The sequence below is a fragment of the Struthio camelus genome, chromosome 4 (assembly GCF_040807025.1).
Source record: "Struthio camelus isolate bStrCam1 chromosome 4, bStrCam1.hap1, whole genome shotgun sequence".
NCBI lineage: Eukaryota > Metazoa > Chordata > Aves > Struthioniformes > Struthionidae > Struthio > Struthio camelus.
This window is the reverse complement of record NC_090945.1, coordinates 85734326-85757523: the sequence shown is the minus strand read 5'-3', so window position 1 is coordinate 85757523 and position 23198 is coordinate 85734326. Positions and strand designations below refer to the sequence as shown.

At 47.6% G+C, this 23198-nt stretch overlaps 1 protein-coding gene across 17 annotated transcripts in view; it reads right to left on the bottom strand.

The window, feature by feature from the left end:
* Positions 1–16605, bottom strand: part of EXOC6B (exocyst complex component 6B) — a 313137-nt gene extending 296532 nt beyond the window's left edge. For 13 of the 17 annotated variants that reach the window (XM_068943851.1, XM_068943853.1, XM_068943859.1 and 10 more), the window contains exon 1: positions 16344–16569. In XM_068943851.1, coding sequence (XP_068799952.1) covers positions 16344–16456 — 113 coding nt within the window. In that variant the 5' untranslated portion in view covers positions 16457–16569. Of the gene's footprint in view, positions 1–16343 lie in introns of all 17 variants that reach the window. The other 4 variants (XM_068943861.1, XM_068943855.1, XM_068943864.1 and 1 more) reach the window with 2 other exon arrangements.
* Between the last annotated feature and the right edge of the window lie 6593 nt (positions 16606–23198).

The following is a 23198-nucleotide window of genomic DNA, read 5'->3' as shown; positions in this document are numbered from 1 at the left end:
ACACACACACACACACACACCCTTGACATGTCTTACTGAAATCCATGGATGTGTCATCTACCAGGTTCCCTTCCAGCGCCTATTTTGGAATTCTCTCCAAAATAAAGTACACACAAGTTGTCTGGCACGCAACAATTCATGGCATGGTACCAATACAAGAAGTTCATTTTTAGCTGCTGCTTCCGAATCAAGATACAAACAAGCAGGACCAACAGATTACAGAGTATATAGGAAAAGCTGGTTTTGTCAGTGGAAAAATTCAAAATCACAACCCTGTTCTTAAGAGTATAACTTCACTACCAAAACTGCTAGCGGGCAGGGACACGGGGACATGCAAGTACCGTACTGGTATTGCAAAGCCCCAAACCTACTCAAGCCTATGGACAAAAGATTTGTATTACATACAAAAACATTTGAGGCCTTTTCTGATTCGGACTTTGCATTTACAAGTCTGAGAGAGCTTCTCAGATGGCATCAGCTTTCGGGTGAGGCAAACAGCAGCTGCTAATAGGAGCTTATGCTAGAGGCCTTGATACCCCTTTGGTTAACCCACAGATACTACAGCATTATAGCCCATTTCTTCCTCCACAGCTTGTGGCGTCCCTGCCTTGCTGGGGCACGCATTCATCCTGTGGCAAGTCGGGATGCTCTAGCTCCTGGCCCACCACCCGTGCCAGCCTCGCTGCCAGCGGGCGGTCTCAGCCACTGCAGCAGGCATTTTTGGTCACCAGAGGGTACCACATGGACTCCTAAAGACTGTGAGACAAATCCACACCTGAAACAGTCCACAAGCACGGGACAAACTGGAGTTTCCCAGAACATAAATTTCCCCTTCTATTCAGGCCAACACAGCACATACTTCCTGGCTCAACTACATCATTTCTAGCTTGCTGTGCAAAAAAACCCTTAACCAGGACCATAATTTCTAGTGCTCCACTCCAGCTGCATTACCAGTTTGGAGGAGCGATAAGAAAGAGATCGTAGCTACGTTGCTTCAGCTTCTGTCGCTTTGTTTCCTAAAAAGAACTTTACTTCAGTCCAGCATGGGAGAGCAGGGTCTACAAAGCTCAGTCTGGGGTTTCTCTAGCATTTAAATACAAAGAGGCCCAATGACTTCGGAAGAATTTTGCTTGCTAGCTGAAGGGCTTTTGGCATCTCAATTCAGGTCAGTTCTAGAAGAAATTAGGAAGGAAAATGCCCCACTCATGGATATGTATCTCCCAAAGGGATCATCAGAAATTCCCAGGCTCTCTCCCCAGGTAATGTGTTTCAGCTTAAATCTCTTGGCCCAACAGCAGTAGAGGTCACTCCAGCTGGTCTTTGCAAGTTTATTCTGCAACAGGATGCAGGTGCTTTGTTCCTACTTTCTGTCCTACGGCATTGCCCAGTTAAATACGCATTTGCGCTAAAGAGCTCTCCGTTCCTCAAAGGGACTATGCGTTTCATGGAAATCACCCAGCAATTAAATGTTCTTCCACTGCTTCAGAAGGGTATTGCTAAGCTTAAAGATCTTCAAATGAAAATAGACAAGGTCACAAGACACCAAAGAAGAGCGACAGCCCATCAGGACAGAGATGGTCCTTTTTAGAGGACATAGCACAGCAGGGCTCTGAATTCCTGATGGCAGTCTTTAGCTCCTGTGGGACACATCTCAACAGCCTTGCATCTTTTCTGCAGCATGGGGAGGTGATCATAACTTCACAGGGCCCCATGAAAACATTTAACTTCACACTGAGGCCACGCAGGTAGAATTTTCTGCCAAGGTAGAACATTTCTACAGGTTTATATCATTTTGATCAGAGGAAAATTATCTGATCAGAGAAAGAAGTGGCTTCAGAGGACTGACAAAGAATTCACGTGACCAGATCTGTAGTCTCCTTTTTCACAGTGACTAGCAATGAATTCCGTAAGCCTGAATGGTTTAATCTAGTATCCTTATGTCATTACGGATGAAGCTGAGCACAGAGTTTCTATTTTTACCTAAGGTAGCACCTTATTCAGCTTCTAAGCTGAGACCACAGCCATCTATTTCCTTCATTCCCATCCCCAGAGCACATCACTCATTCACAGTCTGTTCAGCTACCATCCCCCATAGCCCTCATCACATCTCTACTTCTGGGTCTTGCTCCAACCCTGACCAAAGCTTGCTTTCTTGCACACCATCCTAATCTCATCACCACCTACATACCCTTCAGCAATTTCCTGCTGCAGAGCACAGGCCTGGGCTATCTTGCCCCTGCCTCTCCATGCCATTCAGCTCAGCTTCCCCATTGGAGGGGCTGCTTGACTGAAGGAGTGATGTGTAGAAGGGGACTCATACCTCTTTCCCCCATGTGCCTACTTCCTTCCATGCTGCCCTCTACGGAGGATGCCTCTCACAGACATATTTCCTAAATCATCGCTCTCATTGCATTCATATCCTTTTGAAGAGCGCATCTTCTACCAGCACTTAGGTGAGCAGTAACACGGAAGGAGGGAGGGAAAGTCACATTAGAGGAGCCAATGGAGACTTAATACAGTCTCATCCTCCTTCCCTTCCTCCTCCTCTCGTTTTGTCTGCATACGACCCTTGCTAATTGTGCTGCACTAAGGTTACGTTCTTCAGATCAGGAGGCAGATCTGTACTTCTCCAGGAACACTGGCTTACAAATGAAGCATTAGATTATGTTGATTGTCAGGAAAAGGCAGGCTGAGAATGATTACCAATATATTTAACAGGCTTTCAAGAAGGGCATGGATTCTCTAACAAATTCAGGTTATAAACATTTGATGCTCAGTTCTCTCCATATTACAGAGAGGGAGGGATGGGATAGCAAGATGGTTCAACCAGTCTTCACTGTCTCTAGATGCTAACAACAACTCACACAGAGAGAAAGCAAAGGCTAGCTTTAAAAGGGCAACATTTGGAATATAACTTTTTAACAGGCACCAACTTCCAGAAGATTACGTCCACTAGCAAGTTCCTGTCCAAGAAATCCCTTCTTCAAATCAAGTCCTCCCTCAGGCCCAGCACATGCCCAATATGAACTCTCCTGCATGCTACCTGGAGTCACAAAAGCCCTAATTTAGTAGCGCACAATAGTAACTTGCACCCTAAAGTACTGTTTAACTGGGGCTCAAATATCCAGGACCCTGGGTCAGTTCCGACATCAGTGTCCCTGACCAGATTCGCTCACCTTGCTGATCAGGCCTCTCCAGTCTCTGCTGGTCACGCACTCGGGCTTCAAGGCACCAGACTGAAAGCAAAGACTAAAGCAGTGACCATCACCCCAAAGACTGCCAAGAGCTTCCTCTGCATTTCCAGCCACTTATCTTACTTTGGAGCTCTTCATTACTCAAAGAGAGGAGAAAGAAACGCTCCTTACACTCATCTTTTCCCTTTCTGTTCCTCTTGGATGGCATTAGGGGAAAAAAAAAAAAGAAAAAAAAACCACACACACACACACTTGGCTTCTCAGTAAACCTTTTATAGAAGGCCTGGCAAATCTCTTAAACTCGCTGACAGATTTTAAGGAGGAGATCTTGTTTGCTGGCTCTAGCTGCTTCACCCGAAACTCGAGAAGCGAGCACATAGCTGTGCATCAGTCACAGCAACACCTCCTGTCCAGCTGCATCTGTATCCTTGGCCCCTACATCTGCACAAGGTACCACACGTGGGAGGGTGGCCAGCCAGCAGCTGCAGAGCCACATTTGGAACTTTATTTATTGCAGAAAGAGAGGCGAGGAATTATTTCACTGCAGAAGGGGAAAAAAAACGTTCCTCTGGGCAGCAGCTCAGTCACCACCACCCTGGCCCGAGGGAGTGGTGCAGAAGAAAGACCAAGGTTATTTCAGCTGCAACTCTCAACTGAAGCACCCTCGTCCTCTCAGCACGAAGAGCAAAGCGCAAGGGCTCTAAAAAGAGCATGGGCGAACGTGGGGACCCCTGGACTGCAGGAGAGACAGAGCTTTGGCCCCCTGTGCATCAATTCTGGATTTTCAAAAGCAAATGAAACACTTTCTTTCACTGAGACAGCAGCCAATGCTGAATCTGTTCCGAGCCACTCGAGCACCTTTACAGCTCATCACACAATTGTTTAGCTAACTCCACATCTATTAATACTCCTCAGGGCAACTCCCTCTGGGCTCACTCACTCATCACACAGCCGGGGCACGCAAGGACATGAGCGCTTTCAGCCTGCTATCTTTTGTGGCGCACATGTCACCACACCCAGAGTGGCCAGCACAAAGTAAAACTGGCACCGGTAAAGTCCTGCTCAGGCACAAGGGAAGCCAAGCAGACAGTTCAGGTCATACGCCAGAGCACCGTTAAAAGTCCCTCCCTATGTATGGTCTTCCTTCACGTGATTTCGTTTATTCCTAATGCACCATGACCACACAGGGCGCACGCCCAACCCAGGCCAGAAGCAAAACTACTAAAAACAGGCCTTCAAAAACCAAGCTGCTAAATAGGACCCTAACCTGCCACCAGGAGTTCAGAAGAGTATAGTCACCTTTGCAAAGCCCTTGCAGATTTTGACTTTCCCATCCCTGCTGCACACAGTTTAAAATCCCAAAGGGCATCAGCCTAGCCTAAGATGGAGGATCATGCCTAGCCTCAGCCTCAGCTCTTTCCACTAGCTACCACTGAGAAACAGCAGAAACAAGGATTTGCTCACCTGCTGTTCCACCACAGCTAATGCCGTTCAGCCTCTTTGTGTCCAAGTCACTGTCTACGGGAGCACGAACCGGTGCGTGCACGTGTCTCGCCTGAGCAAACTGCTAGCTCTGAGGCCAACCCAGCAGGAGAGCTAATTACCCGTGCACTGATTTTCCAAACCAAAACCCATTTGGAGCCCGAGAGAGGAAGTTCCAGCAGGAGACACACAGTACAGCCCCATTTCTGCAAGACAAACAGCACCTGGAAAACAGGCTGGATATTGGAAAGCAACAATTCTCTGTGACGACCTAAAACTGCATCTAGAAATTTTACTAAAAGATATTACCTTCCAAAGGTACATGCACAGGAAGTCAAGAAACCCGGGCTCTAATTTTTGACGCTTCAAGAAGCCACTGGAGGTGGAACTACCTTGAGGAAGATGGCATTCAGCAGGACAGTTAGTCCAGCCGGCAGCTTGCTACCCTGGGAAGATCTGAGAAGCCCTCAGAAAGGACAATGGCCAGAGGCCGGCTGAATGAATTACCCTGGGGGTAGCATGCTCTTGAAAAGAGCCATTCTCCTTTCTGGAGGCTCCCAGAACAAACTATCCCAAAAAAGCTTGGACGTCTGCTTACTGGAAACACCATGAGTGCTACACATGCACAAGACAGCTGATCTGCACAAGCAGAGTAAATCTAGCGTCACGAAGAAGCTAGAGACACACCTACCCTCACAAAACTATCTTATTGAACGTTCAAACAGTAACCAAAGGCCTACAACGTGGCCAAAGGACCACATTGCATACCATCTCCTATTAATGAAAGAGCATTATGGCCAGTCCAACCATTGCTGCTGGACCTCAGCCCATGACCAGATAGAACCACGGAAGCCGGGGGGGGGGGGGGGGGGGGGGCAGGGGGAGGGAAATCAAGCATCCTGTTGATTCACAGGGGAGCTGGAAGGGATTTCATGATTCACAGGGGAGCTGGAAGGGATTTCAGGAAGCCACCTCATCCACTTCAGTCGCCAAGGCAAGGTCAATCTTACCTAACCCATTCCTGACAGATGCTTGTCTACCCTGTCCTTCAGGCCCTCCAGGCACAGACGCTCCCTAGGCAAAAGAGCGGGCAGTGCCAAGACCAGAAGTTTTAGATGTCTTAAATTCTTTTGTTAGCACCGAGTTAGGATAACCTGCAGGAGAAGGTACTTCTGCTGCAACCTTTGCAAGTGTTCAGAATCGATGATGGGCTCTCTGTAACAGTCAGTGTGAAACACTCACGTCAAGCACCTTTGTGGGAGCGGAAAAAACACGTTACGGGTTCATATGATTACAAAGAAGAAAAACAGCATGCTTCTTCATTTCTTCCCAGCTGAAAAGGAAATTCAAAAGGAACAGCTAGAGGTATTAAATGCTCGTGGGTGGCAATGAAACTGCTTAAGAGACATATTTGTATGCTCTATGCCAGCAGCATACTAGCTATTAAGAGAGGCTTTAAACACTCACATACACACATCCCTCAGACATCAGCATTAAATAGCAGTAGAGGACGGTTTCAAGGCATAAGAGAAAACATTTTCAAAGCCTGGAAGATTAAAGAGCACAAGTTCTAATAAACTAAGTGCAAAATAATCTGTGTAAACAAACGAAATCACCCAAAAAAGGGCATTTGAAAAGCCAATTACTCAAAATATGAAGAACTAGCAACTTTTTTCAAACATCGGAAGCCAGGAAGCTGCCAGTCAGCAGAGCAAGCAAGACAGCAGGAGCTTTTCAGGAAAATGATTCCAGCGTAGACAACCAGAAGAATGATTTGCTTTACTGTGTGCCACAGACGGGACTAAGGAAGTTTCTGTGCTCAAACCTCCCTCAGGTTGAGATGTTAACAGAAGATGTTTAGATCAGATCAGTGAAATCAATTGCATTTGCCCAAGAAAACACTAAAGGGGTGTGACAGAAAACTGCCAAACCATGAACCTCTGTTTAGCCATAGCCTATTGCTAACATTACAGTTATCACTACAGAAGTGAAAGATGGAAAATACGATACCAGTGTCTTTAAAGGCCTACGCAGGGTGAGAAGAATCCAGCAAACAGCAGAGCGCTAGGGGCGACTGGGCAACCTAGCAGCACTCTTCTTCACGAGGTAGCTAACAAACATGAAAAAGGTACAACACAGTGAAAAAGACAACAGCTTCTGGGGACGGCCTTCATGCATCCTGCTCTTTAGTGTTCTCTGAAGGGGTCCAACCCGTTACCAAGGGGGATCTGTTTGACCCAACATACTTTAATGTTAGAAGCCTTGTGAAAATTAAAAAAAAAAAAAAAAAGTTGATGTTCAGCTTCAGAGAAGGGGATGGACGTCATGACATTTGCAGAGGACACCACACTACTCAGTATGACTAACTCCCAAGCAAAAAGCTGCCAAGGATCTTGCAATACTGAGCATCGAGGTGACAAAACGACAAAGCGTTCAGCGTTAAGCAATGTAAAACAGCACGCTTGCAGGGAAGGGATTGGGGACAAACCCTTCACAATACATTCTCACTGAGGGGCTCCAAATTAAATCCTACTACTGAGAAGAGCAATGCTAGAGTCATTACGGCTATATTGCCAGAAATGTTGGCTCAGGACCGCTGGGAACTATTAGCAAAGAAAGAGAAAGCAAAACAGAAAACATCACTGTGCCACTCAATAAATCACACAAAACGAATCTGCATCTGATAACTATGTGCAGCTCTGATCTTGCCAGCATCATCACAAAAAGGTGATAGCTGTATGAGAAAAAGATACCAAGAAAAGCAGCAGAGATAACGAGCAATTCAAAACAGCTTTAGCAGGAGAATAGACTGAATAAATTAACAACCTTTAGCTTGGAAGGAAAAAAAAAAAAAGAAAAAGGGGGGGGAAAAAAAAGAGAGGACTGATTTACTATCGCTCATTATCTATCGTGACAGCCTAGATCTTGTCCTAGCGGAAAACAATTTTAAATCCAAAAGGAATGCACAATGCAAAATTAAGCTGCAGAACTTCCTGCTGCAAGGCATTTCAATGTTAGGACATTGGTGGACTAAAAAGTTGATGAGACAAATTTTTGGAGAGGAGAAAAAAAAAGAAATCCATCAGAAGCTCTTGAACAGAAAAACGCTGGTACCATTGGTACCATTTCTGTGCAGAAAGTCTCCCAAGGGTACATCTCAAGAAACTAGGAGAATATGTCTATACTTACTCTGTATCTCATTTTTTAAGCTCTCGCTCGTAGCTAACATCAGAAACAGTACAGTGAACTAGAAGAGCTTCTGATGGGATTTTCTTTGATTTTCTTACCTATTCCAACTCTCATTACAGTTAGAAAGCACTTTTTTTACATCTATCCTAAATCCCCTTTGCTGCAATCCAAGTCCATATCTCAGCCTGTGCATAGCAAATGAGTTTGTTTTCTTGCACTTTTCAACAGTCTATTTCTATATTTTCATCTGCAGATGCATTGTGCCCCCTTGTCTTGTCTTCTCCGGATTAAGCAATCCCATTCGTTTCACTTTTTTCTCAGAGCTCATATTTACTCTCCTCTGGGAGATGAAGGATTCAGAAAGTCAGTATTATTAGGCTTCTGCAGCCTTAGAATAAGTGTCTGTTTTATTACCAAAAAAAAAAAATGTGGGGGGGGGGGGGGGGGAGAGGGAGAAAAATCCTTCAAACTACTAAAAGAAGAATCAGAGGATGACAGAGGACAGTCTAGGTACACTTAAATGTGACAGGAACTCTGCCCAAGGAGGGCCAGTTATCAAGGAAACTTCAGCCAGCACGCCAAGTCTCCAAACTATTGGTTTTAAGCAATCTTCTGTAAGCAAGACAGCACAGAGCTCTAAAGATGGGATCAGCTGCCAGCTCAAGATGAAATACTGTTAAGTCACGTGCAGTGACAACTCCAGCAGACACTAATACAAATTAGCACAGCAGCCCTTTCCTAAAGATTCAAGGGAAATACCCCCTTTTAGCTTACTCACTCCCAGCACTACCATCCTTACTGTTATAACAGACAAAATACATGATGGGTAAGCAAAAAAATAAATTCAGGGAGTGACCAAGAGCCCAGGTACACTTCTGCATCCCACAGGATAGGGACAGGCATTTGATAATCTGCCCTTGGACAGCGATTCATTAAATTCTAGAAAAGAACGTACTTTTGTGAGAAAATGGAAGAAAATAATATCAGCTATAAATAACTGAGCAGCACATTCTTGCAAGCTGTTCCCTCCAGACTACATCACAGTGCAGACAGGGGGGGGAATTCATACAAATTATAAGGATTCACCCTCCCAAAACAGTATGCAGCATCAGACCTTAGCACTGCAAAAAAGAAGGTACCTGTAGAACTTGAGATAATTAAGTAAAGCATACCTCCAGGCAGAAGCAGCAGATGCTACACAAATTAAGCCAGTCCAGTCCATCTCCTGATAGACTACAAACGCTGGTACTGAATTATTTCATACGAGCAGTCGCTGATATTTTTTTCTCTGCAACACAAAACTTGGAGCTGAACATCATCAGCCGGACCAGAAGGGAACGCTAATATAATTCAAGCAGTATTGCAACAAACTGTCTTTTAAAAGACACTTAATTATGTACATATGAAGAGAGGCACAGATTCGTTTTCAGGAGATTGCGACTTCCCTGTCTGGGTGGCAAGAGAACGGGCTGAAAGATGCTTCAAAAGATCCTGCGAGGCTTTTATTAGCACACAACTTACAGTTGTTACAAGCAGCTTCCTGAACAAGCTCCAGGGCCAGCGTTCAGCGTGTAGAAGGGCCGAGCTACTTCTTCATGGCACTCTTTTGCTGGTGGGTGGCATTTCGTGCATTACTATACATAAAGCGAGAGTAAGAGATGGAACTTGTATAGCCAAGACAACGTTCACCACGCGACACAGCACCACTAAAGGCTGCGGAATAGGGACAATCAATTCAGTAGAGTTTTAACTCTGTCAGGCGTACCAGTAACCAGCTGTTAGAGCATTCAGCCTCAGCGCATTTTTATAGACACCGAGTCCGACTTTCAGAGGCTCTCCAACTCTTATCACGCTCATGACCTTGAGAGGGTGTTTCCTAGCCAGCACCAGCACGTGCGAAACAAGGCCCGCTTCATCCCATCCCCACCCCAAGGTCTCCCTTCCCCTCCATCAGGCTGTGCCTCTCCTCACTCAAGGAGCGCTCAGCTGAAGGACAGACTTCAGGCATCACAGCCCTCTGACACCAGTTAAGGTAGCCCCAGAAGCGATCGGCAGACAGCGTACCACCTTCACTCTGCCATCCCAAAATAGAAATAGGGAAGCTGTTAAACCAGATGCCTGTCATTACCCTTTGCTTCACATCTGTAAGGCAGGTATTATCCTTGTCTCTTCCACTGAAGCAGAGAGCCTAGGACCAGCTTGGGTAACCTTCATTTTTAGCATCCAACCCAGAAGACTCAGCAAACCGCTCTGGCACATCGCTGCTGCTGCTCCTTCCTGCGTGCTGGCTCCAGCGCTCAGCAGACCCTCCACAAGCCAATTTATCTCCCTAACCAAGCAAAATAGTTTTCTGCCAGGTAAGGGAATTAGAGGCAGCTCATGGAAGAACGCCACGTCCAAGCTCATGGAAGCCAGCCGCCTAACAGCATGGCCCGCGCCCAGACCCAGTCCCCTGCCGTCTGATCTCTCGCGCCAGGCCAGACACTGGGGAGCACCTGAGAAGCCCATGATGGAGTCAGGGGAACTAGTCCACCTGCAAAAATAAGGTGAGGGGGAGAAAGGGTGTAATGTTTCAACACCTACATGAAGGCTGTGCCAGAATAATGTCTCAGATGAAACCCAGGGGACAACTGCTTAGCAGTCAAAAAACCCTTCAAACTATACCCTAATCTGCCATCCCCCAGCTGCAACTCTCAGCTAAGGAGGCACTGGTGAGCTCAGAGGGGCTAAACAGAGCCCCAGCACTGGCCTGGCCCTAACCATCAGTCTTATTTCCAAAAGCAAAGCCCCAAAGTCTCATGTTCAGCACCGGGAAACAGAATCACAAAGGAACAGCTGAGGGTGCCAGGAAGGACTTCAGGCGAGGTAACCATCAAGATGAGGTTAGTTGGACCCATTTCCATTATTCCCAGAGGAGAATATTTTTTTGTCAAACATTTCAATTAGGAGACCAAGAATCATAGAGACCTCCGGCTCTATGATTTAGAATAAAGCTCGGAATTCCAGGGAGATTCCAGGCAGTGGGATGAATACAGCACACTGCTAGTATTATAAAAGGGTCAGTCAGGTAGTTACAGGTCAGTTAGAACAACATTAATCTCAGACACAGTCATGGAAAAGTTGATAAAGGATTTAGAGAATAGAGCTTAATTACAGTACTACTTTAATCTCAGTCAAGAGCCGCTTAGCGGAAAACACAGCCTATCAAGCGTGCTTAATTTCATTCTTAGGTTAAACAACTTTGTAATCTCTCCAAACACACACAATTAGCAGACAGACATGAAACTCCTATTAAAAATACAGGCTCTATACAATACAAAAGCACACACACTGAGCGATTAACTGTTCCTCGAGATCTAACGTTTGTGAATTTTCTAACAGAGTACAGGTACGTCCTAGTCACAACATAACTGATAAGAAACTCACCCACTAAGGAACAATCTGGAAAGTAAATAAAAATCAGTCAGCAAAAGGACTGATGATAGAACTTGCAGATGACACAAAAGCTGGCAGAATAGCAAATCATGAAATCAGGCAGCCACAGAGAGCAATCTTGAAAACCTTGATCCTTTCCAACAACTCATACTTCAACAGAAGCAAGCACAAAGGTACAGCTGCGGCAAAGAAGAACACGAGCTATAGCTGTGAAGAACCACATCTTCAATAAACTCTGTATTGAAGTAGCTGACCTTGCTGCTGAGGAAAAGAGAGCTCGTTAAATCTTTCAGTATATGAATAGGAGACTAGTGAAGAGAGTATGAACAAAATTTTATCCACGTCTACAGCAAGGACGAGACTGCTGGAAAATTGCAACTATCTATACGTGGCCAGAGGAGTTCAGGGGTTTGGGTTTTACTTACTAAATGCTGTTTAAAAAACTCTTCACCTTTTTCAAAAAGCTGCAAAGGCAACCTCAGAGCAGGAGATGAGTTTTCAGTACAGTGACAGGCTAGAAGAGCTCACACCATATAATCAATCAAGAAGAAGATTAAGAAGCGACTTGAAAAATATAAACATCTGTTTTAACGGTGATAAGACCTCAGGTGCTAAAAGATGCTACAGAGTAGCAAGGAGAGGAGAGTAAAACATCTGCAGGCTGAAACCACAAAATTGTCAAATGATTAGCAATTCTGATCATCACAAGGGCTCGTGGGGGCTCATCTTTGGACGAACGCAGGTGCTAGCCAAACACTGTATGGCAGACTCAGTACAGGGAAAAACTAACCAAGTTACGTGGCCCACGTACACAGGCAGTCATACAAGATAATCTCTTTGCTTTTCCTGCCTTTATTCTGTATCAGCGTGAGTCGTGAATTTACAATCTACAAGGAGCACAGCACAAAACACAGGACCAAAGATGGGACATTTCATACAAAGAGCTAGGGAGAGGCTAAAATAAATGGGGAAAATGAGAGAATTGCGGAAGTAATATAGCATTAGCCGTGCAATAAAGTAGTCTCGGCATGTTTAAAGGAGAAGCAGCAATGGTGAGATATCTCAGAACAAGTGCTCAGCAAATGCTGTATGAGCCTGCAGAGTGAGAGAGAGTGCTTTTTGCAACATGTGACTTTGATGAGAAACCGCAGAGGCATGCCACCAAAGAGAGCGCAGGAGCACTCCTCCCTGCTTACAGTGACTGCGACCAGGTCTTATGTTCCATTACCAGCTTCCCACGACCAAAAAGCAGACGAACTAGACAAAGAGCTCGCTAAAGAGCGACAAACTTGTTCAGTCAACTGAGCGCAAGAAAAATTAGAGCACTCAAGCATCACAGTTTATCGAATAGATGATTTTAAGGAAGAAAGATTTTCCCTTCCTCTAGAAGGTATGCTGATCCTACAGAATTAAGCGATTCTTAGAAACCTAGATAAAGCTAGAGGAGATGCAAAAACATTCTGCAAAAATCCAGAAGCGTAACACAAGAGAAAAAAGGAGGAATTAGAGCAGCAGAAGGAAGTGGAATTAGGAGCAATGGCTATAACTAGTAAAGGCTGAACAGCAGCAAAGACATCCGGAAATGTATTATTTTGATTCCAGGTGCATCACACACTTGAGAGGATCCCTACAAAGACTCACTGAACTTTCCCGGTGTCCTCCTTCAAAACCAATGACATTCACCGTGAGGTATAAAACCAGAGAGGGACCTCAACGACATCTGAGCCACAGGCACAGCGAGACGCGGCTCATCATACGAGCCAATACTGCTGCAGCGCTCCCTCACATGCCCTTGTCTCCCATTTTATATTTCGAAAGAAATTTCTTTCGTTGAGGAGGGACGGTCTCTGTTCCACATCTGTCCAGTGCCTAGCACAACGGAGTCCCGGCCCATGCCTCCAACTCCCAAAAATCACAGAAATAAAAGAGCAGGAAAAATTGGGCTGGTAGGGACTTCAAGAAGGCATCTCATCCTTCCCCCGCCCCAGGGCAAGAATTACTACACTAGCCATTTTTCTAACAGAAAGCTCTCTTCCTGATGGGTGGGGGACAAACCCACACAGACAGATGAACTAGCTGGACCTTCACTTTAACATCTTAACTCCTCGGTCACCCACTGATAACAGAAATTCGGCCCTAAGCACTATGCCACTATGAGCCACAGGGTAGCCACAGTTTTATCAGTGACACCGAGTTAGATGTTACAAGTAAAACTCTGCAAACAAGTCCCTGTTGACAGCAGGAGTCCAGCATACCAGACTCTTTCTGATCTGTGTTTTGAAACTGCTCTTCCTAGAAGGGAAACCAGCCTGGCTCCTGGAGACACACTTCTTCCATGATGCCTACAAGAAGTGAGTCACCTTTTCTAAAGTTTCCAGCATCCACTTGTCTGGACTCTCCAGCACATGATGCCTACCCTACACCGGCCTGGTTTGAAACTCTAAAAAACCTTGGACCAGCTATTGCTTACAATTATGTTATGAACAACACTCCTGATGAAGGAACAGCAACTTCGAAAGCCCAGCAAGAATCAATCCTGCAGCCACTGTACTTCAACAGTTAACACCAGACATTATGTTTCTTCTCTGGGTATGCAAGGATATACATAAAGCCCGACTCCTTGTCTAACCTCCACTGGATATTTAATATTAAGAAATAAGATCAATTGCCCTTAGTTTTATGAAATGACCAAAACACCCACACTCTTAGTGCTGGCAGCTCCCATCATTCTAATCTTTATTTTTTAAGTTTTGTAAATAAATCTAACCAATTCTCAGTATGTCCTATTAACAACATCATTTGGTTTCCCTTCAAAGGTTTCACAGAAAGGCTTTAGAAAGAAAACTGCAGAGACAAAAAAACTAAACAAACAGGCAATCCTTTAGCAAGACAAATCAAGTGTCCTGGTTGCTCCACATATGCAAACCTTTTGCCTTTTTAAGTTTGTGTCCACACTGGACTACCAACAGTTTAAATCCTTTTACATTTGAAGACAGGTGAGTAAATTAACTCTAAAATCATGATGTTGTAAGCCTTAAATATTTAAAGGAAACGAATGGATATTGTGGAGGGGGTGGGGCAGGAGGCTCAAATTCTGCTTATACCTCAATATTCCCACCTAGCGCCGTGATTTCCAGCTCAGCAGCTCCTGGGCTAACGCACCGACGCTGAAGAACACCCAGGGAGCGGCGTGAAACCGACTGCGACTTACTGCAGAAAGGGAACACATCCCCTTCAACCTCGCAACGCGAAGGGGTGAAGAGGTTAGGACAAGGCCTGAATTTAAGTTGTGGACAACATAACTATTTAGATTTCGAAATTACGTGCATCTGGCAGCAACATTCTTCCATCTTTTACTGCCTTTCAGCCTGATCAATTTGATTACAATGGATTATAAATATACTCCACCCACTCACATTGTTAACCTTTCATAAGCTAACAAATGCTTTTGTGCTCCTAGAATCACAGAACGGTTGAGGTTGGAAGGGACCTCTGGAGATCATCTAGTCCAACCCCCCTGCTCAAGCAGCGTCCTCTAGAGCATGTGTCCCAGGAATCATCATTATGAGCAACGTATTTCGTGTTTCCTATGTAGTTCTTTGGGGAACTTCTGTTTTACTTCAAACGGCAGGGGGAAAGAGGGACAGACACGCTGTCTGCTGAATCCATAACATGACCTCTTTGAGGGCAGCTATCTTAACAGTGCTCTATCCGACTAGTAAGAACATACGTTAGATGGGTGCAACTTATCTAAAATACCATATTAAAAAAAAAAAAAAAGGTGATTTCTCATGAGAAACAGGCTTCTGTTATACAGACAGCTACCATGTCTTTCAGATTAACGCTGCAGCAGAAGTCACTGCTGCAAAATCCTAAACGGCTTCACACAAAAAAACACCTGAAAGGATAAAACACTTTCAGAAAGGCTTATAGAAAAAAAGAAAAGCAAAACGTCAGTGCTCCTAGGCACGCATCTACGGTCACTTGCACTTCCCAGACAGAAGGAAAAGTCAGCAGTTAGGCAGCTTAAGACACGGGTTCTTCCAGCTGAAGGACGACACTGCGAGAACCGCTGGAAAAAGATGTTTAATAAGAGAACAAAGGATCCATTAACCATACAGAAGCATTAACTCATATCATCGTCAGGATGGTAATTGTACCCATACCCACGGCTTCACAATTAGTCATGGGTTGGTTTTTTTTTTGGGGGGGGGAGGGGGGGTGAAATAGATGCCAATAATCAAAAGGAGCAGACAATGGTTTACAAGGGTAACTTTGACAAACCCTGGGTTACGCAGCAAAATCCCCCCCCCCCACCCTCCGCTCCCCCTCTTTCTGCACCACCGCCTGTCACAGCGGCACCACCTCACGCAACGCGACAGCTCGCCGGAGTCACCGGCGAGCAGACGCACCGCACCAAAGGCGCCCCGAGGGGCCGAAGCCACCAGGCCCCGCGTTTAGGAATAACGGGGGCCCGACACGCAACGGTTACCTGGCGTGACAGCTCTCCAGAGCGAGGCAGGACGCGAGGGCGGCCAAGGCCGGCGGGATGCCGGCGAAGAGGCCGAGGTTTCCCCCTCCGCCGCCTCTCCCCGTTACCGCGTTTCTGACCCCAGTGGGACGCGTACATCCCACCTAGGGCTGCCAAGGGGAGGGATGCGCAGAAGGGCATGTGGGGTGGGAGAAACTAGGGGGGGGGGGGAAGCAAAGCAGGAAGAAGTGAGGGAATTTCCCCACATTTCCTAAGGTGTGAAAAACTGGGGGAAAAAAATGCAAAAAAAGAAAAAAAACACGTAAATTTCTTCAAAGTTTCGGCGCAAAGGGTGGTGGGGGGGGGGTTGTAAAACACAGCTCCGGAGCCGGGGGGGGGGGGGTCGGAGCCCCGCCGGGCACGGAGCACACAGCAGGGGCGGGAGGCCCCTCCAGGGCGCTCTGCCCCACAGCCGCGGCGCCGGGGTGGGGGGGGGTCACAGGGCTCAGCGAGGGGAGCGGGGGGGACACCGCGGCCCCGGCGCCTGTCCCCGGGGCCGGGCCGGGCCGTACCTGAGCGTGGGGCCGATGCAGGCCGTGTCGGTGCTCTCGATCTCCCGCAGGATCCGCTCGTGCTCCGCCGCCGTCTCCAAGCTCTCCAGCTCCGCCATCTTCCCCCGCTCCATGGGGCGCCGGCGGGGACCCGGCCGAGCCGCGCCCGCCTCCCTCGCTCACTCGCTCACTCACCCACCGACCGATCAACCCACCTACCTGCCTCCCCTCCCCGCCCCGCGGCAGCGCCGGCCCTGCGCGGCCCCGGCCCCGGCCCGGCCCCGCCGCTCTCGGCCCGCCGGGAAATGTAGTGCGGCGGCTGCGCGGGGAGGCGCCTCGCTCCCGCCGCCGCCGCCGCCGCCGCCGCCGCCGCCGCCGGGCTTCGCCCCCCGCCGCCCCCGCGGAGGAGGCGGGGGGGGGGGGGCGGTGTGCGCTGAGGGGCGGCGGCCGCTGTGGCCGGGTCCTTGTGCGGGAGGAGGGGCGGCGGCAGGGAGCCCCCCCCCCCCACCTCCGTGAGGGGACACAGCCCCGGGGCGGCGGCAGGGAGTCCTCTCTCAGGGGATACGGCCCTAGGGTGGCAACCCTGTGTCATCCCCCAGGAGGGGACACGGTCCCAGGGCAGCAGCAGAGAGTCCTCCGTGAGGGGACACGGCCCCAGGGCAGCGGCAGGGAGTCCCCTCTCAGGGGACACGGCCCTAGGGCAATGACCCTGTGTTGTCCCCTCTGAAGGGACACGGCCCCAGGGCGGCAGCAAGTCCCCCATGAGGGGACACGGTCGCAGGGCGGTGACCCTGTGTCATCCCCTCTGAGGGGACACGGCCCCAGGGCAGCAGCAGCGAGTCCCCCGTGAGGGGACACAGCCCTGTGGTGGTGACCTTGTGTCATCCCCATGAGGGGACATATCCCCCATGGTGGCAACCCCATGTCATCCCGTGAGGGGACACAGCCCCGTGTCAGCAACCCCACATCATCCCCTGTGAGGTGACATATCCCCCATGGCAGCAACCTCGCGTTGTCCTCATGAGGAGACGCAACCCTGTGGTGACAACCCCACGTCATCCCGTGAGGGGACACGGCCCCCATGGCTGTGACAGCCTTGTCACCCCTCCTGAGGGGAGGTGCCAGCAGGATTGGGCCCTGTGTCACCCCCTCCCAAGGGGAGGCATCCCTGTGGGAACAGCCCCAGCATCATCCCCCTGCGAGGATGGACGTCCCCCCCGCTGTGTGGCAGCATCCCCTGTGTCACACCGCCATGGCACCCATGGGAATGGCCCCCTTGTCACCTACCCCGTGGCAGGGACACCATTGTGGGCCCTCATTAGAGGATGCTCCCACCACGGTTAAACCCTGCGTCACCCCCCGCAAGGCGAGGTAGCCCCCATGGCAGGGACAGCTGTGCCACCTCCCCTGTGTCATCGCCTTGCAGGTGGAGCCGCCATGGGGATGTTTCCTCCCACACAGGAGAGGAGCCATCCTCCACAGCAGCATGCCCTGGGTCATCTTCCGTGGAGGGCAGACACCCCCCATGAGACTGTCCCCAACCTTGTCCTCATCAGGGGAGACCCCAATGTCCCCCACTCTGTTAGCCCATGTTGAGGAAGACACCTTCAGCCTGGACAGCCTCAGTGCCCCCGTGAGAGCCTCACTGCTCCTCCATCTCTTCAGGTCTGGTGGGGCCAGAGGCAGCGTTGGTGCCTCCACCCCACGAGATGGAGAGATGCCCAGGCTCAAGCGGCCCCAACGCCTCCTGCCCCGCTAGGGAAGCCCTCCCAGTGAGCCCTGTCCCCCCTCACTGGAGGGGATCCCCCGGCCAGACCTCACCCTACTGATGCCCAGCTGAAGAGAGACTCCCAGTCAGGACTAACCTCATCCTTCCTTCTCACCCACTACAGGCCTGATCAGAGCTTCCCACCATGACCCTAGTGAAGGACAGGACACACAGACTTGCACTTCATATAAGTACATGGGGTGACTTCCCCGGTTAGAGCCACCCCAGCTTCCCCACCGACACAGAAACCTCAGTTCAGGTTGCTCCTGCCTGTCCCTGAGCATCATCAAGGTTGTCGCTCCCGTGTGACACTGACCTCTGGCAGACTTCCTTCCAAACGAATCCTCCTATTGACTCCAAAACACCTTTCATCTTCATCCTAAAATGTTTTGCCAGCTGTTTAATTACAGCACTGTTGAAATGCAGCCCCCTCCTTGGCACAAGAGCAGCGAGGGCCACCCAGCAAAAGCTGCACAACAATAAGAAAAGCATCCTTGTCCAAGGACATCGCAGGAAGCTTCCTACAAAAAGGGCTGCCAGGCTCTATAAACAGCCTCGGATATCAAGGTCTCCTCAAGATTTTGCTATGACTCTCAGTGTTAATCTCTCCTTTTGAGACGGCTTCTTCTTATTATTATTATTTTGTATTATTAAACTCTGCTGAAAGGGCCCTATTTCTGGGTTTTTGTTGCCCTTGGATCAGGTGCCATCGAGCAGTCCTTGCACAGAGATCCCACGGTCCGAATGAGACACAACAGGCAGGTATGACACACACCCCGGGATAGAGAATGAAAACCCAAACAGTGGTAGGAACATGAACACAGGCTACATATGCCACTGACTGCTTCTTAGTGGAAGATTTGCTATCGCTTTTGTGGTTTCATGTTTTAAGATACAAATAAGCTACATTAATAATATGCTACGTTAATAGCAGGCGCTCGCCTCCTCGCTGCTTTCCGAGAGGTTGAATGCTGCTAGCCTGATTATCATTTGATTAAATGAAAAAGTGATAAAAGAACTTCCCAAACCACAAATACCTGCCACAAATGTAACAGTACAGGATGGGCAAGGAAAGCCTGGAAAAAGTTTGTTAGTTTATGTTAAGTTTCCCAGCTCTTGTATATCATGTCTACGGTTGCCAAATACCGTGTCTTATGAGACCAGATGGATGTCGCTTTGGATGTGTTAAAAGCAGGGAGGAAATCTGTATTCTGATGGCAGTCACCATGGAGATTCGATATAAGCTTTCAGAGGACCAGAAGCAAAGAGACACGTAAGTGATATAATGAAAGCAGATAAAAATAGCAGGCCAATTTATGAGCCCAGCAGACCAGAGCTGTATTCCCGCAGGGCTGGTTAGAGGATCTAAGGAGAGCGAGGCACTGTGCATTTTGCATCTGCCTCCGCCGGCTGCTCTGCAGAGGCTGATGCTACACGCGAGCGGAGGTGCTGCTTTAGCTTCAACGGCAAAAGGCTTGTGCCTCCAGCGCTGCAAGTTACAGGTTCAATCCCCAGCAGCAAAACAGAAGGACGGCTGCTAAGAGAGGCAGATCATTTGTGATTCAAACTGCTTTGGACTTCAGACCTCTGAGGTGAGCTACCTGTGGCTAAGGGAAATACATAATGCCCTGCTCAGTGTGTGGTACGTTTCCTGCTCCAGTGTAAAATCCACAGATATTACCATCGACTGCTGTTAGCAGCTAAGAAGATTACTGTTTTCATTCAATTAGTAAGAGCTTGTCATTAGGGACTGAGCCAATATTCACTAAAGTCAGTGATGAATATTACATTGACTTCAGGGAGCTTTGGAAACAGGATTAAACACCAGAGGTCAAAGAGCGAGTTGCTGCTGACAGTCCTTGACAGTTTCAGTTACAGAACGAGAATTGTTAAAAATTACGCCAATTCCAGGCTCAAACTCAAACACACAGTTAGGCAATAATATTATCACAAATAAGGCTCTCAGAAACAGTCTAGTCTTCTCTGTTATGAAGACACCACCTGGTCCACTAGACTACACGTGGTGTGAGCATGGAGATGGGAACTGAGAAATCAAGTGGTCATCAAACTCTGGCATTTACTCCTCTGTTGCCTTGAGTCTTACCATCCTGCACCAGCAGAAAGAATGAGTACTGCTGTTTTACATCCTGCAATGTAGCGGTTCAGCAAAAAGAGAGGACCAGTGCATGGAGGACGGTGCAGCTCAGCCTGGAAGGCCGTCTCCTGGAGGAAAACAGAGCATTAACCCCTGCAGAGGAAAATGGGAAGATATTATGAGACACTGTGACAGTCTGGTTACAAAGAAATGTTCTGTTTTAAATGGAATGTTCACTGCAAAATAATATATTTTTTTTAAATTTTCCACCAAAATAACAGATTTTTCTTAATAGGAAAAAAGCATCCAAAATATTTCCGTAGATTCGTAACTATTCAGGACAAACGGGGAAGGAGAGGGATGTTGCTACCTCCAGCACGATCTTCTAAGGAGCACCAACCCTTGATTTTCCATGCATCAACTAGTGTCCAAAGCTATGGTGGAATCCAGGCATATTTTTTAGAGGAACACTTAGTGCTGTTTTAGATGTCTTAGGCAATCCAGCTGGCCTCTGACTGCTGAGCAGCAGGAAGTCAGAGGTTCTTCATCGTGTCTACCAGCTCCCTGCAGGTATCCTAGATATTCTAGGGCAACAACAATGACATTAGACATCTGTTTGGAGAACTGAATCCCACCCCTTATCCTCTGAGAGAAACCAGGGGGGTATATTGCGGCAGTGATTAATTGTGTGCCTCGTTTCTTGTCTCGAGTTGTCTAGCTTCAAATTTCAGCCCCAGATCTTCTGGTACCCTTGCCAACTAGAGTGAAGAGGCTGCTGTGATCAAGTTTTTGTTGCTCATGTGTGGTCCTAAAGTCTAGGATCAAATAATTTACCTCCTCTTTGATCGACTGGCCAGACGGAGTTCTTGGAGCCTTTTACCCTAAAGGCATGTTTTCCAGTAATTTATTCCTCTGCACATTCTTTACCAAAACTCCTCCAATATTTCAAGATTTTTCTTAGTCTGTGGATGCCAGAAGTAGACAAAGTAGTAGCTCTAGTAACAAGCACCCAGTGAATATAATCCACTTGGTCTTCCTAAATGGTCTATTTGTACTGCTACGGACACCATCAGCCAGTCCTCCTAGCCACAATGTCACACGGGGAGCTCATGTTCAGCTTATTACTCTCCATCACTCCAGTTCTTTTTCAGGTCACTGCTGTCCAGGATAAAATTCTCCGTTCTGTGACAGAGGCTACAGTCTTTGTCCCTGGGCACATGGCATTTGGTCACCTTTAAATGAATATTCATTGCTTATGTCTGGCTTCCTGAGCAATCCGATTGCAGAGTATTAAGGATTTGTCCTCATTATTTGCTGCTACACAAACTTGGTATCATTTGGAAGTCTGTCCTTAGCAACTTTATTCTTACCAGGCACTGATACAAGCAGGCTGAGTTTGTCTTGCTCTAATTTATTAATCAAAACATCATGTAGTACCAATATAAATGCCTCAAGGATGTCTGCCACAGCAACAAGCTCATAATCTCATTGAAAAATGGTATCTAATTTGTTTGACAGAATCTATTTCCCCCAACCATGCTGGCTGACATAAACTGTCTTAATTCCCTACTAACAAAGTCCCGTATCATTAATTACATTATTTTTTATGGGTCTGACATCAGTCTGATGGAGCTGTAATTATTTAAATTCTCTCTTTTAATTAATGACCTCTCATTAGCATTTTTCCAGTCCTCTAGAACTTCCCCAGCGTTTCAAAACTTATTAAAAATCAATATAAGAGATCAGAAAGCTTGGGCAGCTTTCATACAGCCGTGTTTGCAATTCACCCCAGGCTGCTGATTTAACAATCTGGCTTTGTTAGCAACTGCTTGGTAGCTTTGTTACTGCTGAAATCAAAAGCCGTCATAGCTATATACAAATTACTATGTCACCTGGGATTTTCCCAAATTCACGACAGCTTTATGATTAGGCATATTTCTGTCATTTCAATAGAATAATACCATTGTCAGAATTTGTTGCTTTCTTTTTATCTTTTCTAGTAATCTGAAGAATCTCTTTCTTGCTTTGTGTGGTGGTCTCCAGTTTTTCATTCTGTGCTTTTACTTTGCCTAACAACGTTCAACAGCTCCCAACATCCCTGCTATACACTCTGTCGCTGGCTTCCCCCTCTCGCTGCTTGCTCCTTGCTTTTGACCTGGTTATGTAGTCTTCTGACCAGATCAGTCTAGAAACTGGGTTTCACACATTCAAATAACGATATGTGGGCACAACGCCAAGCTAACCTTACGTTTAGTCTCATCGATGTCATTCAGGAAAACATTACAGTGAAATGAGAGGGCTACAGAAAAGATCCCGGAATTAAAAATGGAAAGAAAGAAAGAAACGAAGCACAGGTACTAATGCAATGAGAGGACAGCCTTCTGCAGCCTTTCTGGGGACCTTGTCCCTCATGTCGTTAGAAACTCAGCTAATCTCAGCCCAAAAGGGCTACAGAGGAACAACTATTCAGAAAAGGTGCGAACAAAAAGAAAAGCCTAGGTAGCGTAGAGGAGGAGCCACCAGGAGAAGTTACTGAACACGAGTGATGAAAGAGGTACGGAGACTGGGCAACCGAACCGCTCCAGCCCCAGGCGAGCCTCCACGCAATGCCCAGCCTTGCGGCCCTCAGCTCCTCCGGCGCAGTGCCAGACCTACGGGCGGCAGCGATGCCAACGCAGTGGCGGATGGGATGTATTTTGGGTAGGTCCTTTCCTCAGCCCTCCTCCTTAAGCAGCGCACTTTAATTTCCGCAAAATCATACGGTTTCCTTGACGCACACTCAAGTCCTGGAGCCCCTGGAGCTCTCCGGTTGCCTTCTCCTGAGCCTGCCTTAGCCTCCTCCCACTGCCACCTCTCCCTTCTGACTTTACCAATCCCTTTTGCCATAACCCAACTCTGCCCTGGGCTATGTGCAATCTTTCGCTTCCTCCTAACCAATCGCTTGAAACCAGGAAAGGAAAGGCGCAAGGTATTTCTAAAGCAACGAGTATTAGAAAGGCAAACCTGCAATGCA